Source organism: Parasteatoda tepidariorum, chromosome 3 (genome assembly GCF_043381705.1).
Source record: "Parasteatoda tepidariorum isolate YZ-2023 chromosome 3, CAS_Ptep_4.0, whole genome shotgun sequence".
Taxonomy (NCBI): domain Eukaryota; kingdom Metazoa; phylum Arthropoda; class Arachnida; order Araneae; family Theridiidae; genus Parasteatoda; species Parasteatoda tepidariorum.
This window is the reverse complement of record NC_092206.1, coordinates 6,316,538-6,338,201: the sequence shown is the minus strand read 5'-3', so window position 1 is coordinate 6,338,201 and position 21,664 is coordinate 6,316,538. Positions and strand designations below refer to the sequence as shown.

General features: G+C 30.2%; 1 protein-coding gene across 4 annotated transcripts in view; it reads left to right on the top strand.

Moving 5' to 3' along the window:
• The window catches only part of LOC107453185 (Calcium/calmodulin-dependent protein kinase II), a 114,349-nt gene that overhangs the window by 63,036 nt on the left and 29,649 nt on the right, over nucleotides 1-21,664 (top strand). For all 4 annotated transcript variants that reach the window (XM_043046971.2, XM_043046970.2, XM_043046973.2 and 1 more), the window contains exons 4-8: nucleotides 7,432-7,486; nucleotides 14,361-14,426; nucleotides 16,977-17,049; nucleotides 17,131-17,233; nucleotides 20,316-20,399. In XM_043046971.2, the coding sequence (XP_042902905.1) occupies nucleotides 7,432-7,486; nucleotides 14,361-14,426; nucleotides 16,977-17,049; nucleotides 17,131-17,233; nucleotides 20,316-20,399 (381 nt within the window). The remainder of the gene's footprint in view (nucleotides 1-7,431; nucleotides 7,487-14,360; nucleotides 14,427-16,976; nucleotides 17,050-17,130; nucleotides 17,234-20,315; nucleotides 20,400-21,664) is intronic.

The window sequence follows — 21,664 nt, the reverse complement described above, 5'->3', positions numbered from 1 at the left end:
TCATGCCAGTCAGTTTATTTTATTAGTTTGTAAAGGAGAGCCAGAGAGATACTTTATAAGCTTATATTCATGATTAATATTCAATTTTTATCAATAAATAGTTGTTATAATCATAAACCCCAGAAAGAAAGACATAAAATTTTAATTACTTCTCCAGGTCATCATAGGTATGTGTAAATGGTAATAGGTATGTGCAAAATTTTAAATATATTTTAAGTAAACTAAGAAATATTGGGAAAAAGGAAGGAAAAAAAACAAACAATGTTTTAATTTTTTTTCTAATTTTTCAATTTAAACCGTTTTTTTTTTTTTTTTTTTTTTTTTTTTTTTNTTTTTTTTTTTTTTAGTGATAAAAAATAACTCAAGAAATTTTCCGGAATTTTGATCTGGGCTCACAATCACCCCTGTTTATAGATATTTAAGTTTAAGACAATATAATTTTTAAAAAAATTGTAAATATTTAGAATAACTACATTAAAAAATATGTTATGAAATTATGATAATTTCAACTATACACTATATATTTTATTTATACTTTTTATTTACGTTTTAATTTTCTCTGACTTTATCCATTTTTAAATTTTTTTCACCTGCCTTTCTTTTTGAAGTAACGAGGCGGTTTCTATTTAGATAATGAATTTTTATAAAAGTTCTTAACGATAGAAAAAACTTATTGCTGTTTTATATTAACTGTGTCATTTCGGAATCTATTCTTTACATAGTTGTTCATTTACTTTAGGGAACACGCTGAAAATTATATTTTTTCCTTTTGTTTTTCTATCAGAATTTTTGCAAGTTGCAATCGCGCAAACTGGCTTTTCGTTAATAGTTTTAAGTTTTTGTAAATTCACTGCAAAAACTGAGGAAAGTCATTATTGAAAATAACAAATGTCTTAGAATATGCCACAAAAAAAATGCTCCAATATTAGTTAGAGCTAGTAAGGCCGAACGCTCTGTTCTTGAAGTAAAAGTGCGTGTTTTACGCCAAAGTGACGTCACTAGAGAAAATTGGAGGATTGGCGCGGCAAGAGTTTCTTCAAAGGAGTGAACCAGCCCTTCTATTCTCCTTAGCCCTGGGTCTAAGGTACCCAAGTAGAAGACCCACATTGACCTTCAAAATCGGCAAAATTCAAGAAATTCACTTCTACTGGTTATAGAAACAAAGTTTTCTTTTATTTCCATGAGCTGCACAATCAGTCTTCCCGATGAGCAGACTTATTGCGTTCTCCAGAAGTGGTATCCACTCTTTCAGGACCACCACAATGGGTGAGATACCGTTGGCCATGTTAATTTAGACGTCTAATTTCTGCCACACTAGATGGCAGCACCGAGACTCTATTTGGATGCTAAAGTGCACTAGGAATTTTATTTTTGCCGGAAATGCCAAGAGCCAATAAGGCACTCCAGGGATCTTTTACATGCCGCATAATCATACGACATGGCCGCTGAGGATTTTCTGCATCCCGAATATAGAAACAACAAAACCCTAAAAAAGGAGTATCCTAAAAAAAATTTTTTTTTAAACTGGAATCCATAAAGAAAACTGTTTCAAAAATCTTGAGTAATTAAATAAATTAGTATAATATTTCTATGTGCAATAAATAACTGTAAATTTATGGAAAGCAGTAAAAAAAAATTTAAATTCATAAATTGTACTAAAAATTAAACAGGTATGTTATAAACAGGGTTTGAAAAATCTCAGCCCACCTAAATTTTTCATCAAGAACCTGGGATTTATTCTGTTTTTGATGAAAATCCCAAGTTTTTTCAAAAATACTTTAAATTTTTATTCCTGAGTACTGAACAAGACAGTTGAATATTGGTAATAATTTATTACTTGTTTTGTTGCAATGGAAATTTAAGTTTTAGATTATTACGCTATTATTTTTATTTCTTAAGGATAAGCAGAATGTTACATAAAAATTTAAATCTACTCAATTAAACAATCCCAAACTTTTTATTATTAATGTGCAAAACCTTTTTTCGTTTTGATCTTTCTTTTAAAAAGTATAAAAATTATTAAGAAACACTTTGAATTGTTAAGATATTTAAGTCACTTTTTTATTAGTTGCCCAATACGATTCACTACAAAATTATTTTTTTAAAAAAAAAGAAAAAATTCTGCTCATTTTTTTGGATTCTCTACTTTAAGTACTCATATCTTGCGCAGTTTTAAATTTTTTTTTTAAAAAAATTTTAAATCAATAATTTTGTAATTGATTTTAAAATGCTCCGAAATTTTTTTTTAATGCCATTGAATATTTTTAAAGTAATATTAAAAAAACTTAAGACAAAAAACAAATTAGTTTTTTATGAAAATTTCCATTTCTCCATTACTCTCGGTATATGAAATTTTATGTAGTTTTAAAAATAATTTAAGTAATCAATGCAAGTTGCAAGCTTATTTCTTGATTTTTCTAGCATAAGGTGTTCTCAAATACTTGTTTTCTTTTGTAATTTATTGTTGGTTCTGAAACCTCTAAAAGCTTTAAATCTTATTGCTAAGTTTGAAAACTTGCATGAACTAAACACCTCTAAAATTACAAAATAAGCCTTTAAGTATTTCTTAAGAAATTTAATAAAATATCAAATACTGAAAATGTCTCCTCCATTGTTGTAGAGTAGTGTGTGCTTATGAAGGGCATTATAATGACAGAATTAATGAAGCAAAAATAATGTCAATTAGGGTAAACCAACCAGTGAAGGAACATTTCATATATATTGATTAAAAATAAGAATTTGAAAGTTTTTCTTTAGATTGATTGGCAATAATAGCTTACTGCCAAACAATAGGAAGTCATCTAGCAATGTTTTGGATTACCTTGTCAAATGAACTTCTCTGGAAAAATTGTTGAATTTGTTTTAATCTCAGCAACACCTTGTTTCTTGAAAAAATTATAAGGTGAGAGTTTGTATTTATATGCTTGAAGTGGAATTAATTGCATGTAATAATTTTATTTTTCTCACTGTGAAAAAGAGAATTCAAAATATAGTTATTGAAGTTACGTTTTATTTATTTTTTAAGCATCATAGCATAATAAAGTACTTAGATAAGGGGGTGTTTATTCACTGGATCACCAAACGATGAAAAACCAGTGAAGGAACAAGTGTTCCTTTACTGGGTTTTTTTCTAAGTTAATGAAAATAAAAGATAAACTTTCATTTTCTTTTACCTTTAGTGATGTTCCGCATCATAAGTATGTTAAAAATACGAAAAACAACTTCTAACCAGTGAGGGAACAGGCATGTTCCTTTACTGGGCATAGATTTCCCAGTGAATGAACTTATGTGTTAATATGTTCACACTTTAATTTTGATTTCATGATTACAAAAAAAATTTAACATTTTCCAAGTATTTATACGTTATAATTTCAAGAATAGGCTTGTTTTTAAATATTTGTATGGCTTATAAATTCATAAAGAGCATTAAAAAATAACCAAAATTAAGTGTTCCTTTACTGGGTGTTCCTTCACTGATAAGAGCTGTTCCTTCTCTTGGTCTTCTTTCTACTTGTTATTTGAACCTCCAAAACTTTAAAACAATATTATGTAAGCTGTCTACAATTTTTTTACATAATTTGCAATTAGTAACAAATATGTTGACACTGTCATTTAACTAAAATTACCAATTTTGAAATTAATATGATTTTTTAAAAGGCAAGCGAAGCTTAAGTGTTCCTTCACTGGTTAGTTTACCCTATATGTATTTTTTTATTATTCTTTGTTGCCCGTTCCGGTGGCTTTATGTTATTAAATTAATCGAATCGCGTTTTTTTTTGTATTATTCATTATCAATTGGCATGCTTGCAATCAACTCAGGATAGTCGAAATAAGTAATTTTCTTCGATGCCTCTTGAAGGGGGCCGAATGACATTTATTATCACAGTATCGGTATTAAAACTACTCAGTATTGGTACGGTTTTAATAATTGCCAAATATATCACAATAATACCCTGAAGATTTCAGTATTGTGCAAAATAAAGCTGACATTTTAAAATCAAATAAAATTCTTATAAGACCTTAATAGGGTATTTAGAGCATTTAATTTACTGTTTGAAATGTTTATAAGTAGTGGTGGGAAAAAGTTCTTTTTAATTCAAAAAATTATTCACTAAATCTAATTTATTAAATTATTTATGCACTATCTTTGCTACCACTGGGAATACATTTCTGAAACAACAGAAAGCCGATAAATCGAACTCTTATCAAAACCTGTAGAATTAATTAAGCATAATCTGCAATTTCCCCTTAACGAATTTCCCATTCACTTTTTTCTCAAATAACTTTACATGCAGCTTTTTTGTTTAATTAATACATATTACCAATATTAATTAAGCGTTGAATTCAATAATAAAACGGTGATTTTTTTTAATACTGTTCCCCAAAACGAATAATTATCTCCATTAAATTTGCTTTTTAATAGATATGTTACTCTTTTTTTTTGTTTAAATTAACATACTATCAGCATTAATTAAGCGTCATTGTCGTCTGTAATGATATGGCAATTTTTTACGGTTACTCTTGAAGAATAAGTTCCTTTCAGTACATAGATTATTTCTTTTATTTTAATATGCATGTATTACCTAATTTAAGAATCATTGGCATCAATAATAGTATGGCGAATTTTTACGTTTCTCCTAAATAAATTTCACTTTTCCATTAAATTTGCTTTTAAGTACATAACTATTTTTTTTTAAAAATTTCAATTACCGTTGGTTTTAAATTATTTATTTTTATAGAAACACATTTAAAAAGAATTACACTATAAAACAAACTAAATAAAAATAGTGCGTGGAGTCCCTCCGCGCGGAAGAAGTTAAACTTCGCAACCTGCGACGGTAATAGTAGAAGAATCAGCAGTCGTAGAAGGATCACTAGTTCTATTCAACGACTCTTTTTCCTGCTCCGCTCGCTTCCGTGCTCTGTAATCACGGTAATATTGTGCATTTTCCCCTCGTGGACCTCTTGAACCAGTGGAAGTGCTTGTGGTTGCCTCATCGTCTCGCCCTGGAAAATGTATTTGTATTAATAATGTATGTGAATGCGTCATAATGTAATTTCAGAAGAGAAAACCTAACAATCAATTGATATTCACAAGAGACGTACCTTGACATAACCTTAAATCCGTCGCATTGTCCGTGGGATTGTTTTCACTCATTTTTTACAATTGTTATCCACTAAATTTGAAAATAAAAAATACTACCCTATTAAATTATATGTGTATCAAAACAAACTAAAAAAATATTTATAGAAAAACAATACTTTTATGACTTTTATTATTTTTATGCTAGTGAGAACCAAAACAATATGGAAATGAATGAGGGAAAACTGGATCCTACCTCGTGATTTCTCGGCCAATAAAAATGTAGCGTTAAACGTTTAACGCAACCTTGTTGGAAGTCGCATAAGAAGTATAACTTCAAAAACACGTTTTACTAGATAACTTAAATATTAACGCGATTTTAAAATCAAACATAGAGATTCGTATTCACACTTTTAAAACAAATATCGATATTTGTATTCATGCGACTTTAAAATCAAATATTGTGATTCGTTTTCACGAGATTTTAAAATCAAACATCGTGATTCGTATTAATACGTTTTTAAAATCAAGCAACGAGATTTGAATTCACGCAATTTTTTAAATTGAATGCGAGATTCGTATTCGGTTGATATACTTGGGTTAGATATTACAATATCGTGAGTAGAAGCCACAATGGCTCAGGGGATAGAGCATTCGCTTTCCAATAAGGCGAACCGGGTTCGAATCTCAGTCGATAGGAATTCCTCATCCGGCTGGCACCAAACCACAGTGCTGACGTAAAAATATCCTCGGTGGTAGACGGATCACGGGTTACAGTCAGGCTAACCGAGGGAGGTTCTGATCTTCTCCATATAACGCAAATGCGGGTTAGCCCCATCAAAAAGTCCTCCACGAAGGCAAATATCTCCCAATACTCGATCCAGGAGTTCACTTGTCTTCTGGATTGGGTTCAAAATTACAAGGCTACGGAGTTGAACATTAGTAATCGTAAACCCATAAAATTGGGTGGGCTGTTCAACGACGGTTATAAAATACAAAATATCGTGAATATGAGCCATGATGGCTCAGGGGATAGAGGTCCAATGAGGTGAATCGGGTTGGAACCCCAGCAATGGCTGGTCCATACGAATTCTGCATCCGGCTTGCACCGACCACAGTGCTGACGTAAAAATATCCTCAGTGGTCGACGGTTCATGGGTTAGAGTCCTTGCCGCCAGTCTAATCGTGGGAGGTTTTCCTTACCATGTAACGCAAATGCGTGTTAGTTTCATGAAAAAGTCTTCCTCGAAGGAAAAACTTTCTCTCAATACTTGATCCAGGAGTTTCCTTGTCTTCTGGATTGGGTTCAAAATTACGAGGCTACGGAGTTGAACATTAGTAATCGTAAACCCATAAAATTGTGTGGGCTGTTCAACGAGATTTAAAGAATAAAATATCGTGAATATTATACAGAGCGATAATTACTGAATACTATTGTCAATGTTGCTATTTGGGTAACATAAATATTGACACCAATGTAGAAATAGGATTATTATAGAAAATATCGCATTATATTTTTGACAATGCATATTGATGTTAAAATTTGTTCCCCTTTGTCATGAGTGGCTATGTTTATGTGGGTAACTACTCTAAAAAGCAATTGTTAGCATATGATCTGCATAACTGATAAGTGGAAGATGAAAAGTTGGGTACCAAAAGTGAATGTATGCCCGAAACGTACAAAAATTATATATTTGAGTTCACATAGACTTAGATAATTTTGGGTCTCGATATTAAGACAAGTTAATAATAGCGAAAATATTTCGTCTAGGCTTAAAAAAATTAAATAAAACTTGTTGGCAAGCTTAAGTCCATTTTAATTACCAATTGGATGCTTGCAGTTCGAAAAGAAGAAGACCCCCATACCCACACTATGACGTCAGCTAATCTTTATCAGCGAAATGGCTTATTAAAGTTGAGCTTCTCTACATAAGTTAGAATGTTAATTAACGATAAATTAATTAAATGCTGAGCCCTATCGAATTAGTTGAAATATAATTCTTTTATTTAACTTAGATTAATTAATTGTTTGTGTATTTTATTGTAACCTTGATATATTTTTGTTTTTTGTATCTGGCAACTTTGATGCATTATTAGTTTGTTTATGTTCCACGCGACTTAGTGCCTGTCTTTGTGTTAAGTCTCTATGTAAATATATAGTGAAAGAATTGAAATCTTTGAAAAAAATTCTTTGTAAAAGAATTTAAAACGCGTTCTTTCATTATTGTAGGGTAGTGGGTATATACTTTTTATCTAATTTTTCCTATGTGTGTGTTCTTGTATTACTGAGACAGATTTTATGTTTCATGTTGGATTTTGAAAGTTTTTTTTTTTCTTTTCTCTTTTAGTTCGATTACATGACAGTATTCAAGAAGAAGGTTACCATTACTTAATATTCGATTTGTGAGTATTTATTTCATATCTATTTTGAAACAAACATCACTAATTACTGTGCTAAGTATTGTGTCCTTCAGCGATGTTTCGTCTGGTCGAAATGTTTTGGGCACAAGATGGTGTCTATAGTTTATCTAATGTAAGAACTCCCTTAGCCATTCGTTTGAACCCTTGGCGGTAACTATGGTAACGAGGTATAACTATTTTAAGTAGGGATTAGCCCTAGAGTGAAGAGAAACTACCCTCCCTGAAATGCGCTATTCTTGTTTCCATAGCTGCAAACGGCCTCAGATTTTGTGGCGGGGGAGTTCTTACCGTAGACAAACTATACTATGTATGACTTGTTGGTGTGATTCTCGTATTTCCTTAATTTCCTCTGTGGACGTCTTATTTTCTCTCCCTCCCCTGAGAAATTTTTTTCAGCAAGATAGGATTGTTTTTCCGCTTGCCCTTTTTGAGATGAATGGCCTGTTGTGGGTCGAATTGGGTACTGATTCGATGAATTGATTCGGTGATTCGAATCAGCAATGTGAACTGATTCTATTGATTCGAATCACTTAGCTGATTCGTTTTGCCCAACTCTAGCTGTGGATGGAGCCTCTGAACTATTTCGTTTTATCTGTAAATATTTGTCTCAACTCAGGTCGAAACCAGGAAAGATATTTCAACCGACCATCGAGGTCTTCTTGTTTCTTTGTGAGCGAGAGATGTTTCAGAACCAGTATGTATTTAGATTTGAAGCATAGTAGCTTCAAATATTTACGTTTTTGGCTCTCAAATCAGATTAACAGTCAGCTACCATCGAGGCCCCAAAAATACTTTCTAGTTAAAAAGATACTTCCATACTTATAAGTATCAAATTTCCGGGAATCGAGGGAGCATCTAGTTCATAGTGAACTTCATCACGTCACCGAATGAAAAGATGACTAGTTGNTGTGCAGCTCTAGTGCGACGTAAAATAACAACAACAACAACAACCAGTCTCTTTGTTGGATAAAAACAAGATTTGCTGTTTCTTAAGAACGCAACTTCCGTTACGTCACTATTGTCCTGTCAGATTTGGAATTATTCTGAATCTACAGTATAATTTGAAAATCTAGTGGTGATCACTGGTGGCCAATCGCAGAAAAGTCTCCCGTTGCCAGAGGAATTTTTTCTGTGATTTGAGAAATTTCAATGCACATCAACCAATTTTCATCGTCAGTGACCAAATCCAAGCATTTTTTTACAATCAGTCCCTGTGGCAGAATTCGAGCTATCTGCAACAAAACTCTCTAGCACTAATATCTTTCTGCAAGATACTTTTAATAATAACAAATACATATGTGACTAATTTAAAATAACAAAAGTGCTATGTTTACAAAAAAAAACTATATATAAACAGTCAAACCCCGTTATACTGAACACGGCTTATAGTGAACTCCCTGATATGGGGAACGAAATGCTCGGTCCCGTGCCTTGTTATACACGTATTATGTTATTTTTAGTGGGTATAGTGAACCGAAAAAGTGAGGAAGTTAGATATAATGAACTTTTTTCTGTCTTCGACTTATTTCCCCCCCCCCATTTTCTTTGTAATAATTTTGAAATTTCTACTTCAAAATAAATACCTATACCGATTTTTAAAACCATCTATAGAAACTACTTTTATATGCTCGATAGGCAGGTTAGACAGGTTTAAAAAGCGGAATAACAGAAATTCAGGAAAAATTATCTGAGAGTCGGGAAGTGTTTCCATATCTGATGTTGAGGATTGCTCATCAGCTAATTTTTATTTGTACGCAAGACGAAGAGTGATGAAAAATAACACATTTTTTGCTACTACATAATATTTTTCAGTCATTTATATGAACATAATGTAATAAAAGGGAGGAATTTGGGAACCATCAGTGAAATTGCCTGCGTAACGGATATAGTGAACTCCCGGTTATAGTGAACCTAAATTTCGGTCCCTTGAAGGTTCGCTATAGCGGGATTTGACTGTATATTTAATTGAACATGCAATAATTTTTTATTCTAATATTATGGGTGATATTCTGGCATTTTTTTGGAGGGGGGGGGAGCACAAATTATTTCTTTCACCTCATTTTCTAAATAATCTTCTCAACAACAAAAAAAATAATTAAATAACATGAAATTCGTTGCAGTAATTGCCGAAGAAAAAGATCGACGACGAAGTCACGCGAATCGTAATCCTCAAAAAGGGGTTACCCAAATGCGTGTTTCGTTTCGAGATTAGGCTGTTGTAATAAATAATATCGTATAAAAAACATTGGACTTAAAAACTATTCAGAAATCAATAGCAATTACTGCCAAAAATTCGATAGAATTATTGCCTTAATAAATAAATACTTAAATGCACGATTCGAATTTTCCATATTGTTTAAAACGTATTGGGATATTTAAAAACCACGTGAAAATCAATTTCAATAAATGCCGAAAATACAATTGAAACATTACATCGATTTACGAAACTATCGACATAAATTGAGCTCGTTAAAAAATGATTATCGAAATGCACGATTCAAATTTTGCGTGTACATTTCTGTAGAAAAGAAAACTACAATTTTTTATTTTTCAAAGGAAAAATCTTTCTGCAAGAACTCTGTAACGCTCTGCGACAATGTTTCCGTGTCGCTGTGATTCTGCCACGGGGTAATAGGTTAATTAGTGCAATGTACCAATTATTTACTTATTATTAAATTATTATTTGGTGCATTTCAATTACCAAATGACGAATTTCCGTCTTATAGTTGTTGAACTGATGCATTTTCTTCATTTGGATGGATATATGTTAAAAAAAAGTAACTCTCGTTTTTTATAAATTTTCGTCGTTTGTTAAGGACCAGATATTTCGTTCATAAAGAATCTTGCCTTTTGCAAAGTGTACCTTTTTAATCTAAATAAACCTTATTTAACATATATTTTATACCCAATATGTTAATTCTTTTGTTCTATGCTAGTTTGACAATCATTCTGTGTAGTTAGTTATTATCTTCGTCTGAAACAAATTTACATAAACTAGTTATTCTAGAAGCTTCTTAAATTTATTAACTAACTACTATACGATTGTTACTATAAAAATAGTGCCGAGAAAAAAGATACAGCAGCCTATATTCTGTTGATATGCGTCTTCTGTTGTTTACTTAGAATAGCTGATTAAGCTGAACATTAAATTTTTAAGCAATTGTTGGATATAGTGCGCAAATGCGAAACTGAAATACCGTCCACAGAAGAGTCGGCATTTTCCCCAGAAGAAAAGCGGAGGAAACTGAACTAGTAGAAAATTCCAAAAATAATCAATAGAATTGTTAAGCAATAAATGTTATAATTTTTTTTTTAAATTTAAAGAATTCAAATTGAATACAGTACCAGAAATTTAAAAGTTTTTCACATACAGGTATACCTGTATACTCTTTTAAAAAAAATTTATTTCAAATTATTAATTTTAGTTTCATGCGAATTTTAAAATCTAGGTATCATATTTAAGGTTTAAGTTCCCGTAGTTTACGGTAATTGATTTTAAAAATTTATATGCAATTTGTATTTTTGAATTCAATATGTGGTTTGTTGGTCAAGAAGCACTAAATAGTTAAGTTTTATTTTATTTAGCGTTTTAAAAAAGTGCTTAAAGGTGCTTATTTTCGATTTTCGTTTTCTAAAAACCCTTAAAGGTGCTTTTTTTTATTGGTTGTTTTTAAAATGTGCTTAATTTTCTCTTTTCGAAAGTGAGATTTTTTTTTCTTTTCTTTACCATGTCGATTTTCGTCACGTATTATGCAAAAGCTTGCTTTTCACATTGTTCTATTCAACGTTTTCACAATTCATTCAACCACTATCTATTTCGGCGTACCGTCGGTCCATAGCGTATGAAATTGTCAATCATTTTACATATTTGATGAGATATTTGCAAGTCCGTTTGTGCATCTACTGAACTGAGTTTGGTGACATTGCACTCTCATGTGCAACTCTGCTGAGTTTTGCAAAAGATTCTCAATTTCTACCCTCTGATATTGAATCAAAAAATCTCTTGATTTAATAATGGTTAATGTAATAATGTACATTAATGTAAAGTGCTTCGTCAGAAACTAGTTATTTTATCATGATCATGTTAAGTCTTTGAAAATTATTTTAAGATATGATATAATTAAAGATATGGTGTAGTTAAAAAAGTAAATTGAATCATAGTTGTTTAAAAAATAAATATGCTTTTTAATCATATGCTTAATCATTTTGCTTAAAAAGTAATGATTTTACTTATTTATTTTAATTTTTATCATTATCGTAGTTGGCCAGACAGCCCCAATGTTGGCCAAAGCCTATGTGGGCATATAGACGATTCAGTTTAGTCACATATTTTAAAAATAGCATTAGTAATATTTTCTAGCTTATAGCTCTAATCAAAAAAATTTGTTTATTGCGCATTCTGTAATACTTAATTATTTTTTATTCGTTGTGCCGAGTTCTCTGAATGGATTATGCCACCAAATTGGTATTTCTAAGGTTGTCTGAAACAACGCGTTTATTTTGTTTATAGTTATGCTTTTAAAATAGGTTATTATAAAACTAAATAATTTAAAATCAACGGTAATGTGAAGAAAAAAAAAGTTTTGTATTGAAAAGCAAAATTAACGAAGTGATACTAATTCATTGAGGATAAACATAAAAAAAAACGCCAATATTATTATTGATGCCAATGATAATTAGTTTCGGTAATAGTTACTAACTGAAGCAAAATGATGAGATATGTAATATAAGTAATGTAAAGATAAAATTAATGGGGAAATGTTTTTAATGTTGGAAGAATGTTAATTCTTTCATGAGAGCGGAAACAATCAGCAAACTGTTATTGACATCAATATGATGCTTAATTTTGGTAACAGGCACTACTGCCATCATAGTGCAATTTTATAAGGTACCAAATATAGGTATGAAGTATTTTATGGGTAAACTTGATGCCGCATCATTTTCATGATGTAATTTTACCGCTTCTCGAAGAAATTATTCTTTTATTGAATTGAAAGTAGTAGCTTGTAAAATTTAAATATCCCGAGTTGTCTTATACAAACTGAATTTTTGATGGAATGAACTATGAATTACTAATTACTTGTTTTGCTTAATGTAATAGCGTAAAGCCACCTTTTTTTTTATGTATTTCCAATGGCAAAGGAAAATGACAAACTCATATAAGATTAGCAAAGAACAGGAATTAAAAAAGAATACTATAAGAGAAAAAAATTCAACGTCCCGTCAGCAGATGTCGCCCGTCGCTTCACCTCGGAGCCCCCACACAGAGCCGTGCATCCCAGCAAATAGTTCCTGTCCATGATTTCGGCTCTTCCACAAAGTGGACACTGGGCCCATGTCCAAGAGGTCGTGGGTTCGATCCCCGCCGGCCGAAGTCTCCCCGTGTAGTAAATGGCGTCTGATGCACGATAAATCTGTCGGGTCACAAAATTCTCCATGTTCCCATAAGAACTCGTACTTCTGGGGATGCAGGAAATTCTTTGTCTTCTGGATTGGATTTAAAGGGGATTCACCAGGCCAGTCATGGCCTACCGTGAGTCTGAAATCCGCAACAGCCTTTTCACCGGGCATATCTGAAATATTTTGGTCTAAGCTATGTATTCAATTTCCTGAGGAAACACGAGAAGTTCAATTTTTGTCTTATTAGATTTTTGATTATAAAGTTTTGCGGAATGAAAAGAGATGAAAGTGCTTGACTGTTGAATTACTTGAGTGCCCTTCTTGATCAACTTGTTCGTTGCCGTGAATATCGCAGTGTCCTGGAATTTATTTGGATTGTAATTTATCGTTCCTCAACTTCTCAAGAAGAACGTAAAGCCACCTAATAACAGTAAATTATTACAAAAATAATAATAAATAAAGAAGCTTTAATAAAATTATTTTGATAGTGGTCAATTTCGACTAGGTCATTTTAACTTCATAATTATGATGTTACAATATTATTAAGTATATTATGTGATTCACCCCATTTATATGGTTCGAATATTATGGTATGTTTATCATTATTTTGATTATTAATGTATGAATAACGTGATTATAAAAAATTATTGGGGGAAAATTAATCTGCCTAAGTTGACCACTGAAGTAACGCACAGCACTGGCCAACTTACATACGTTTTGCTGTATGTCCAAAATAAAATGTTTACGATTTGCGATTTTACGATTTGCTATTTTAAAAATGCCGTTGAAGTCGAGGTTAAAAAAAATTTTAACAAGTTAATTCTCTCATTTTCATTTCGATATAAACTTTGAAGATGCAATTAAATTTTTATACATTTTAAATTTCTTCCTTAACAAAAAATAGAAATGATTTAATTTTTTTACGTTGTGAAAGATATATAAGTCATGTCATCTATTCCTTTGACTTAATCAAATAGATTCTTCTGAAATTGATACTTTATTTAAACAGAATATTAAAGTGGTTCACTAAGTAAATGCACGAGGTTTCCTCTGCTTAGTAATTAACTTTTTGTCATTAATATTTAAAAACTTTCTTAGAGCGTGTAAAAGAATAATTTCATTTGATGCATCTCTTTAACAAAAACAACCATCAAAGCTTTATAAATATTCGATTTTTATTATGACGGTGCATAGCCCTGATGTCTTCTTTTTATTGAATTTTAATTCTTCCTTTTATTTATTGGAGTGTAGTTCTTCAGAAAGTCTTTTAGGCTAGTTAGTATTTTAAAATGAAAGAGGAGTTCTCATAGACAACGGCGTTAACCATGAAAATGTAGAAGGTTCAGGCTATGCATATTTAGTGATGCTTGTATGTCGATTATAAGTTTTATAATTCACAAAATTTTGTACATCTTTTGAGAACAATAAATGTTTAATGATGCATTTTCTTTTTTAGAGTAACAGGTGGAGAATTATTTGAAGATATTGTAGCTAGGGAATATTATAGTGAAGCTGATGCCAGGTATAAGGGTTCACCTAGCTATTATTTTTCTTTATAATGTGAGATTGGGTCATTTTTACTATTTTTTTTTAGTTTTTGTATTGATAACTTGCATGCTGAAACTAAATTTTTGCAATTTGTCTGCCAGACTAACTTTATTCAAAGGAAGGGCACACTGAGGGTTAAATTTAAATGATTTTAATTAGTTGGAATAAAACCAGGGGTCTGTCTTAAGTTTTTTTTTATAGGGGTACCTATTTTGTGAAAATGTAGACATAATTTGTAAAAATTGAAAATTATATTAAAAAATCAACACAAAAATATGGTAAAATAAGAAAATATTTTCAAAAATAGTCACCACAAATGAAAATTATTTATGGTTTTTTAATTTCTATATATGTTTCCCCTTGTAATTCAAAAATAATTTTGCTATTGTAAAATCTTGGGCTTTAAATTGTACCCAAATTTAAAAATCGTCAATAGTTAAATTTCAACTTGAATTTAGTAAAAACATGAATTTAACAGTACTAGCACTAAAAGTTATTTTCATTATGAGAACATTTTCGACTATAGGTCATACAAAAAAAAGTTTCACAGAGAAAAAATGTTTCATAAAAAAATATAGGTCTGATAGAGTAAATTTACAATGTTTAAGATTATGTTCGAATGTTTAGAATGGTGTTCAAATTTTTAATTCCTGTAAAGTTAATAGAGAAAAAGCTCACTTTGTGGCGTAAACGACCAGTTAGGCTTACCACATTGCACTATCTGACCTTTTCGTAAAAGACAGCTGGCAGAAAAGCTCTTCTCCATAGATTGCAACGAGACTGGGGTTTGCTTGTGAACTTGCTTTTTTAAAAGTATTTTCTGAAAGGCACTGCTAAACGGTAGTAAATTTGCCTTGGGCAGACCCCTGAAAACTGCTACATGACTAAACATGTTTTTTGAATGCTCATTAATGAAAGCATGTAAATGCACCTATTATTAAGGGACCATTCAAATATTACGTAAGCATCTGTTGGAGGAGACATGAGACGAGGAGAGAGGCCAAAACATGCTTATGTAATATTTAAACGGCCCGCTACTCCACATAATCAAATCAGGGCTTACTTATTAATACATTTAAAATAAAAGTGTGTGTGTTTTTTACCATTTTTTTCTTAGAGATTTTAATTATTTTATTGTCATGAACAATTTCTGCCTTTATTTGTCTTGGGATTTAATGCGAGCGAAATGATAACTTCTAAAAAGTTAATTTGATAATTAACTTCTTAATATATATATATATACATCAGTTGAGTCCTGATTATCCGAGTTTCTGCTTTAACCGAGCAATCAAATATTTCAAGGATTTTTTTGTTCTAGTTATTTATTTTTTTTAAAACTACCACTGAAAAAAAATCTGAATTTTCTCTTCCAAACACTCATTAAAACAAAATCCAGCAATTTGATTCGATGAAGTAAATGATCGTTAGTATTGTCAATAACGAAAATGAATTTAGCAAAGATGATGTAGACAGTGACGATGAAAATCAACATGTAAAAATCTCTCATATAAATTGACTAAAATCTATCGAAAGTGCTATTGAGTATATAGAACAACAAGAAAAGGCGACATCAGCCTTCCTGTTACTCCTAAAAAAATGGCAAAATATTGGTGCAGAAAAGCGCCAAAGTAACATAAAACAAAAAACGATTAAGGGCTTTTTGAGTAAAAACTCTTTAATTCTCGTAAATTATGCTCGTTAATTGTTTTTAATTATATGTGGCGTACTCGTTTAAATTTCGTATTTGTTAAATGTATTACATTTAACAAATTCGAAAATTACTCATTCTTTTTTTATACTCTTTGCTTTAATCGAGTTTTTTGGTTATGCGAGTTATTTGTGGTTCACATTAATCCGGACAATCGTGACTCACAGTATATGTATTAAGTTTTCATATAATTTTACTGCAGGGGTTAAAAATTATGACGAGTTAGTCACAGATTTAAAGAACCAGTTATAAGAAGTCATTATTGGTCCATTCAAATTTTTCAAATCTATTTTTAATGTTCACAATTATGATATTATGAGGAAACAAAACACTAAACCAAATATAAAAATGCTAAAACAACATAGCATTCCTTTAATGTAGATATTGATTGCTGGTCCTGGAGACCATCAAAAATTTATTTACTAGTTGTCTTGTCAAGTTTTAGTGGTCCCAAACAAACGGTCCTCCGTTAATTTCAAGCCTTACTTAATTAATATAACTTAGTTCTGCTTTATTTTTTTAACGAGATTTTTTAATTACTCACACTTGTACTTTTTTTGTTAACTTTTTAAAATTCTATTTAATAATTGACAGAAGAATTTGAAGCTTGTTAATAAGGATATTTTCCCCTGAAAGGAAGACTTAGAAAACTTGGTCACGAAAAATAATAAAGCATGCTTTATGAACTGTTTTTGATCGTTGAAATTGTTTATATTATTTAACACGTTTTCCTCTCTATTTGATCTTAATTTCAATTCTTATTTTAATTTCATATTTTTAATTGCATAATTTTAATTGCATATTTTTAAATTTCAGTCATTGCATTCAGCAAATTTTAGAAAGTGTTAGCCATTGCCATCAAAACAGTATTGTCCATCGAGATTTAAAGGTAAATCGAATTTTGCATGATAAGAGAATAGAATAAAAACGTTTATCAGTATAATTTTATTGAATGTTTCTTCTCTTTTAGCCAGAAAATTTATTACTAGCTAGTAAAGCTAAAGGTGCAGCTGTAAAACTTGCAGACTTTGGCTTAGCTATTGAGGTACAAGGGGAACAACAAGCTTGGTATGGTATGTTCATTTATGTTGCACACTTAAATTTTTTTTTTACAAAATTGATATTTTTATCTTTTAATAAATTATTTTTCATTTACCTTACTTTGAATATTAACTTTCGTTATTTTCAATGATGAAATTCAGCTAATATGTACCAGCTCTAATATGCAATGACATGGTGCATGGCATTTTTCAAAATTGCCAAAAGGCGCTTATTTTTATTTTTTTATAAGCCCTTAAAGGTGCTGTGGGGGCGGAGTTATCGACCATGCCAACCTTCATCTATCAAAAGGTACCTCGTGATTGAATCAAGTTAGCATGTCTTATATACCAGTGAATTGATGTTTAATTTTCGTAGTGGTAGTTACGCTACAGTGCTTTTTCATTAGGTGTTTTTAAAAAGTGCTTAATTTTCCCTTTTCGAAAATGAGATTTTTTTCCTTTCCCATGTCGATTTTCGCCACATATTTTGCAAAAGCGTGCTTCACGCATTGCTTGATTCAACATTTTCACAATTCATTCAACCATAATCCAATTCATCGTACCGTCAATCCATAACATATGAAAGCAATAGTTTTACATGTTTGAGGGAATACTTGCGAGTCCGCGTGTGCGTTTACTGACTGTGTTCGTTGAGATTCTAGCACTCTCATGTGCAACTCTGCTGCATTTTGCAAGATATTCTCAATCTCATGCTCCATTTTCCAACTTCTGATATGATACCAAAAAATCTCTCGATCATTTTATAATGACTAATTTTAGTCAAGAAGAGTGTTCTTTATCAGAAACCAGTTATTTTATCATGTTCATGTAAAGTCTTTGGAAATAATTTTGCATTTTGTGAATGTAATAGTTTGTTAATGTGATAGTTTGTAAATAAGCATTTAAAAATATTTTTTGAGTGCTTAGAAGGTGATTATTTTTTTGTTGAAAGATTTGACTATGCACCCTAAATGAGTTTTTTTATTTTTTTACCATTTATGTCATTTCTTCAATTATCAAAGATAATAACGTTAGAATTGCGATTTAAATAAAGCCAATTACTGTAGGGAAATTAGAGTATCCACACTTGTATTCTTGCCTATCCGTCTTTACATAACTGATACTCTTTAGTTTAAAGAGATGGCTCTAAAACTCTACCAGCATCCTAAATTTAATAGTAGGTATTTGAATTTTTCTTTTAAAGCAAAAATTAATTAAATATTTTTTAACATCAAGCATTTGTCTAACTTGTTTATTTAAAAAAAAAACATTTTTAATCAATAATTTCTTTAGAAAAATCGTTATTTTATTCATATTTATTTGATGAAGTTACAATTAGGTTATTTTTTGGTGTTGTTCAATAAACTAAATAAAATTTGCATTTGACCATTTAAATTAAATAAATAAGTTTTCTAGCAAGAGAGGCATTTTTCTCGCATTTTATGCACAATGATTAAAATATATAAATTCCTTTTATAAATTTCGATCTAATGATCAGATATAGATTGGAATAGCTCAAGGAAATAACATTAAATATATTAATTAATTAGTGCTAAGTTATATTTTAAGTTACGCCATCAAAGACAAAAACGTCTTTTTTAGAAATAATCTTGCCCTTTTTCCCGGAACAGATTAGAGTTTTGCCTCTCAAAATATGAGGAAGTTGATAGCCCCAATTTGGAAAATATAGTTCCAATAGTTTGGCCAGGAGAGCGATTGAAAGTATGGACTCCTTAATGTTAATTTAATTTCGTTACTTAAGAAGTTGTCTACATATAAGTTGACATATTTGAGGTTAGGCCCTTGAGCCATTGAAATTGAGTCAAATCATTAGATCGAAAGTTATTCGATCTAATGATCATTATATGTTACTAATGCATATACATTTGTATGTTACTGAAACAACTTTATTTACATTTAATAAAATAACTTTAAACAAATAACAGTGAGCAAAAAAATGTAAAAAAAAAAAAAAGAAGAAAAAAAGATATCTCCATACATAACTTTTGTTCTAATGACTGGTCAGTTTTCACGAATTAAATGCTTTCTCTTGATGCTAATTAGTGCTTTCTCTTTAATTTTTTAATCTAGCACATAAACACTCCTTTTCCAGTCATGTAATTCTTCTGTTAATTCTCGGAATTCGGCGAATCAATAATTTATATTCCAACAAAACTTTCTCGGAGTTCCGCTAATCTAAAATTTAAATCTCCTTTACGAGATATTTATTCTGGACTTACCAACTTCCTCTTCTTCCTCCCACCCCCTAAGATCTTATTTACTCTCATTAACAATTTTTTTTACTGCAGATTTGAGATTAACGCGATTCGGATAAACTTCAAGGAAAATATTCCGTGATAACTTCGGCTAGAAATAAGGAACTACTGAGGCACACGCAAAAGTATAAAATTGATGATCTAAAAAATTTGTTCCAAAATGGTTAACATTAAAAGGTTGTTCGCTGAAAAAAAAGGTGTTTTTTTCTCATTTTTTTTATACTTATGTTTAAATGAGTAGCAATTTTGTTTCAAATACCAATTTGTAACATTAATTTTTAACATGATATTATGAGATGTAAATTTTAAATCGCACATTTAGTAATTATTTTTCAAAGCGCTTGATATCATCAAAAATACGTGTTTTAATCTTTTTTCTATTGCAGTTATTAATGTGGTTGATTTTCTCATGGTTTTTAAAGCTCCAATATTATTACTACACGTAAAATTTGAATCGCGCATCTGATAAATCACTTTTTGATTTGAGTCGACACCATCGTGAATCCATGCAGCGTTTCCATCGTCTTATCGGCTATTATTGCTATGAATTTTTTCAGTGTTCTTTTTTTTTTAATTGCTATATTTTTTATACATTATTATTACGACATGCAAAATTCAATTTGTGCATGTTCAATTTGTGAATGTTACTAAACAATAATAAACATAAGATCCATAAAATGTCATGCTTTAAGACCTGATAATAAGCATGCAAAATAATTCAATAAGGAATAACTGATAATATTTGTTACTTGATCATCTAATCAGGTGCATCCCTATTGTTTATTAGGTATGGTTTAATAAGAAGGTTTTGATAACTAATGTCCTTTTGTCGGTTTCAGGTTTTGCTGGCACACCTGGTTACCTATCACCGGAAGTTCTAAAAAAAGATCCTTATGGAAAACCTGTTGATATTTGGGCATGTGGTAATTATTATTTTTACTTAATCTCACATTTTAAATTGTTAGCTTTTTAGATTTCAATAAGATTGTAAAAAGATTTTAATAGTGCTTATGCAGGTCACATTTAACAAATTTCATTTCTAGGAAGAAAAAAAAATGAGTAAAAAATTAAAGTGCCAAATTTTGGAACTTTCAATTTTTTACTCATTTTTTTTCTTCATATTTCTTAAAAAATATTTAATAATTTTTACAGTAATTTTATGTATTTTGAGACAGGGGTGACAAGTTTCTTCCATGTTTAAAAAAAAAAAAAAAAAGCAGAAAAATCCATGGAAAGAATCTCTAAAAGAATTTTTTTTTTTTTGTAATCAAATATTAAAACAGTTTTTTAAACAGTTATTTATTGTAATCTAGCCTAAATAACGGCATTAATTTTCAAGTTATTTAAAAACTAAAAAGCAATGAATAAGATAAAAAATAAAAGAAATTTTATGAATTTCTTAAGAGGAATTTTCGCGGAGGGAAATTTTCATCGCGATTAATTTAAAAGAAAGAAAAAGTAAGTTCAGAGGCAAACTTAGAGTAAGTCATAAAGTTTCAATTGCTGAAAAAAATACCTAAAAATTTTAAAATGCAAACAATTTTTTAGATGAGAACTTCTCCGTTGCGTAATCTTAAGTTATCATCCCATAATTAATTTTTATTTGTATATTTAAAATTTTTCTTTTCAGTATTAGAGACTTTATGGCTTACTCTAGGTTTGTTTGAAGTCACTTTTTCTGCACTTCAAATTTTAAATTAAGAAGAAGAATGAAGAAGAAAAAATTATGAAGAGGAAAGAGAATTTGCAAGGAAAATTTTCTTTTGCAGTATGGCGTCCTCTTAAGAAATAGAAATAACTCCAATTTTTCAATGTTTCATGTAAATTAGTATAGTTAAATCTAATTTTTAAATTATAAATAACTGTTTAAATAACATAATTAAATTTCATTACAAATTAACAAATTACATAGCAAACATATACACTAAAACAAGATCTAATTCAAAATTGCAAATACCTTACTAATTTTTATTATCAGGTACTATTAAGTATAAAAACTCAAAGTTGCTCTTAATTAATATGGTATATAAACTTTGAGCTTCTGTATGAAACTTTAAAAAAATTAAAAGGTTAAGAGGTCTTTAGCTTTCTGGTACCAAATTCATAAATAATATGGTATATAAACTTTGAATTTCTGTATGAAACTTTAAAAAAAATTAAAATAGTTTGAACAATTTCTGCCTTTATT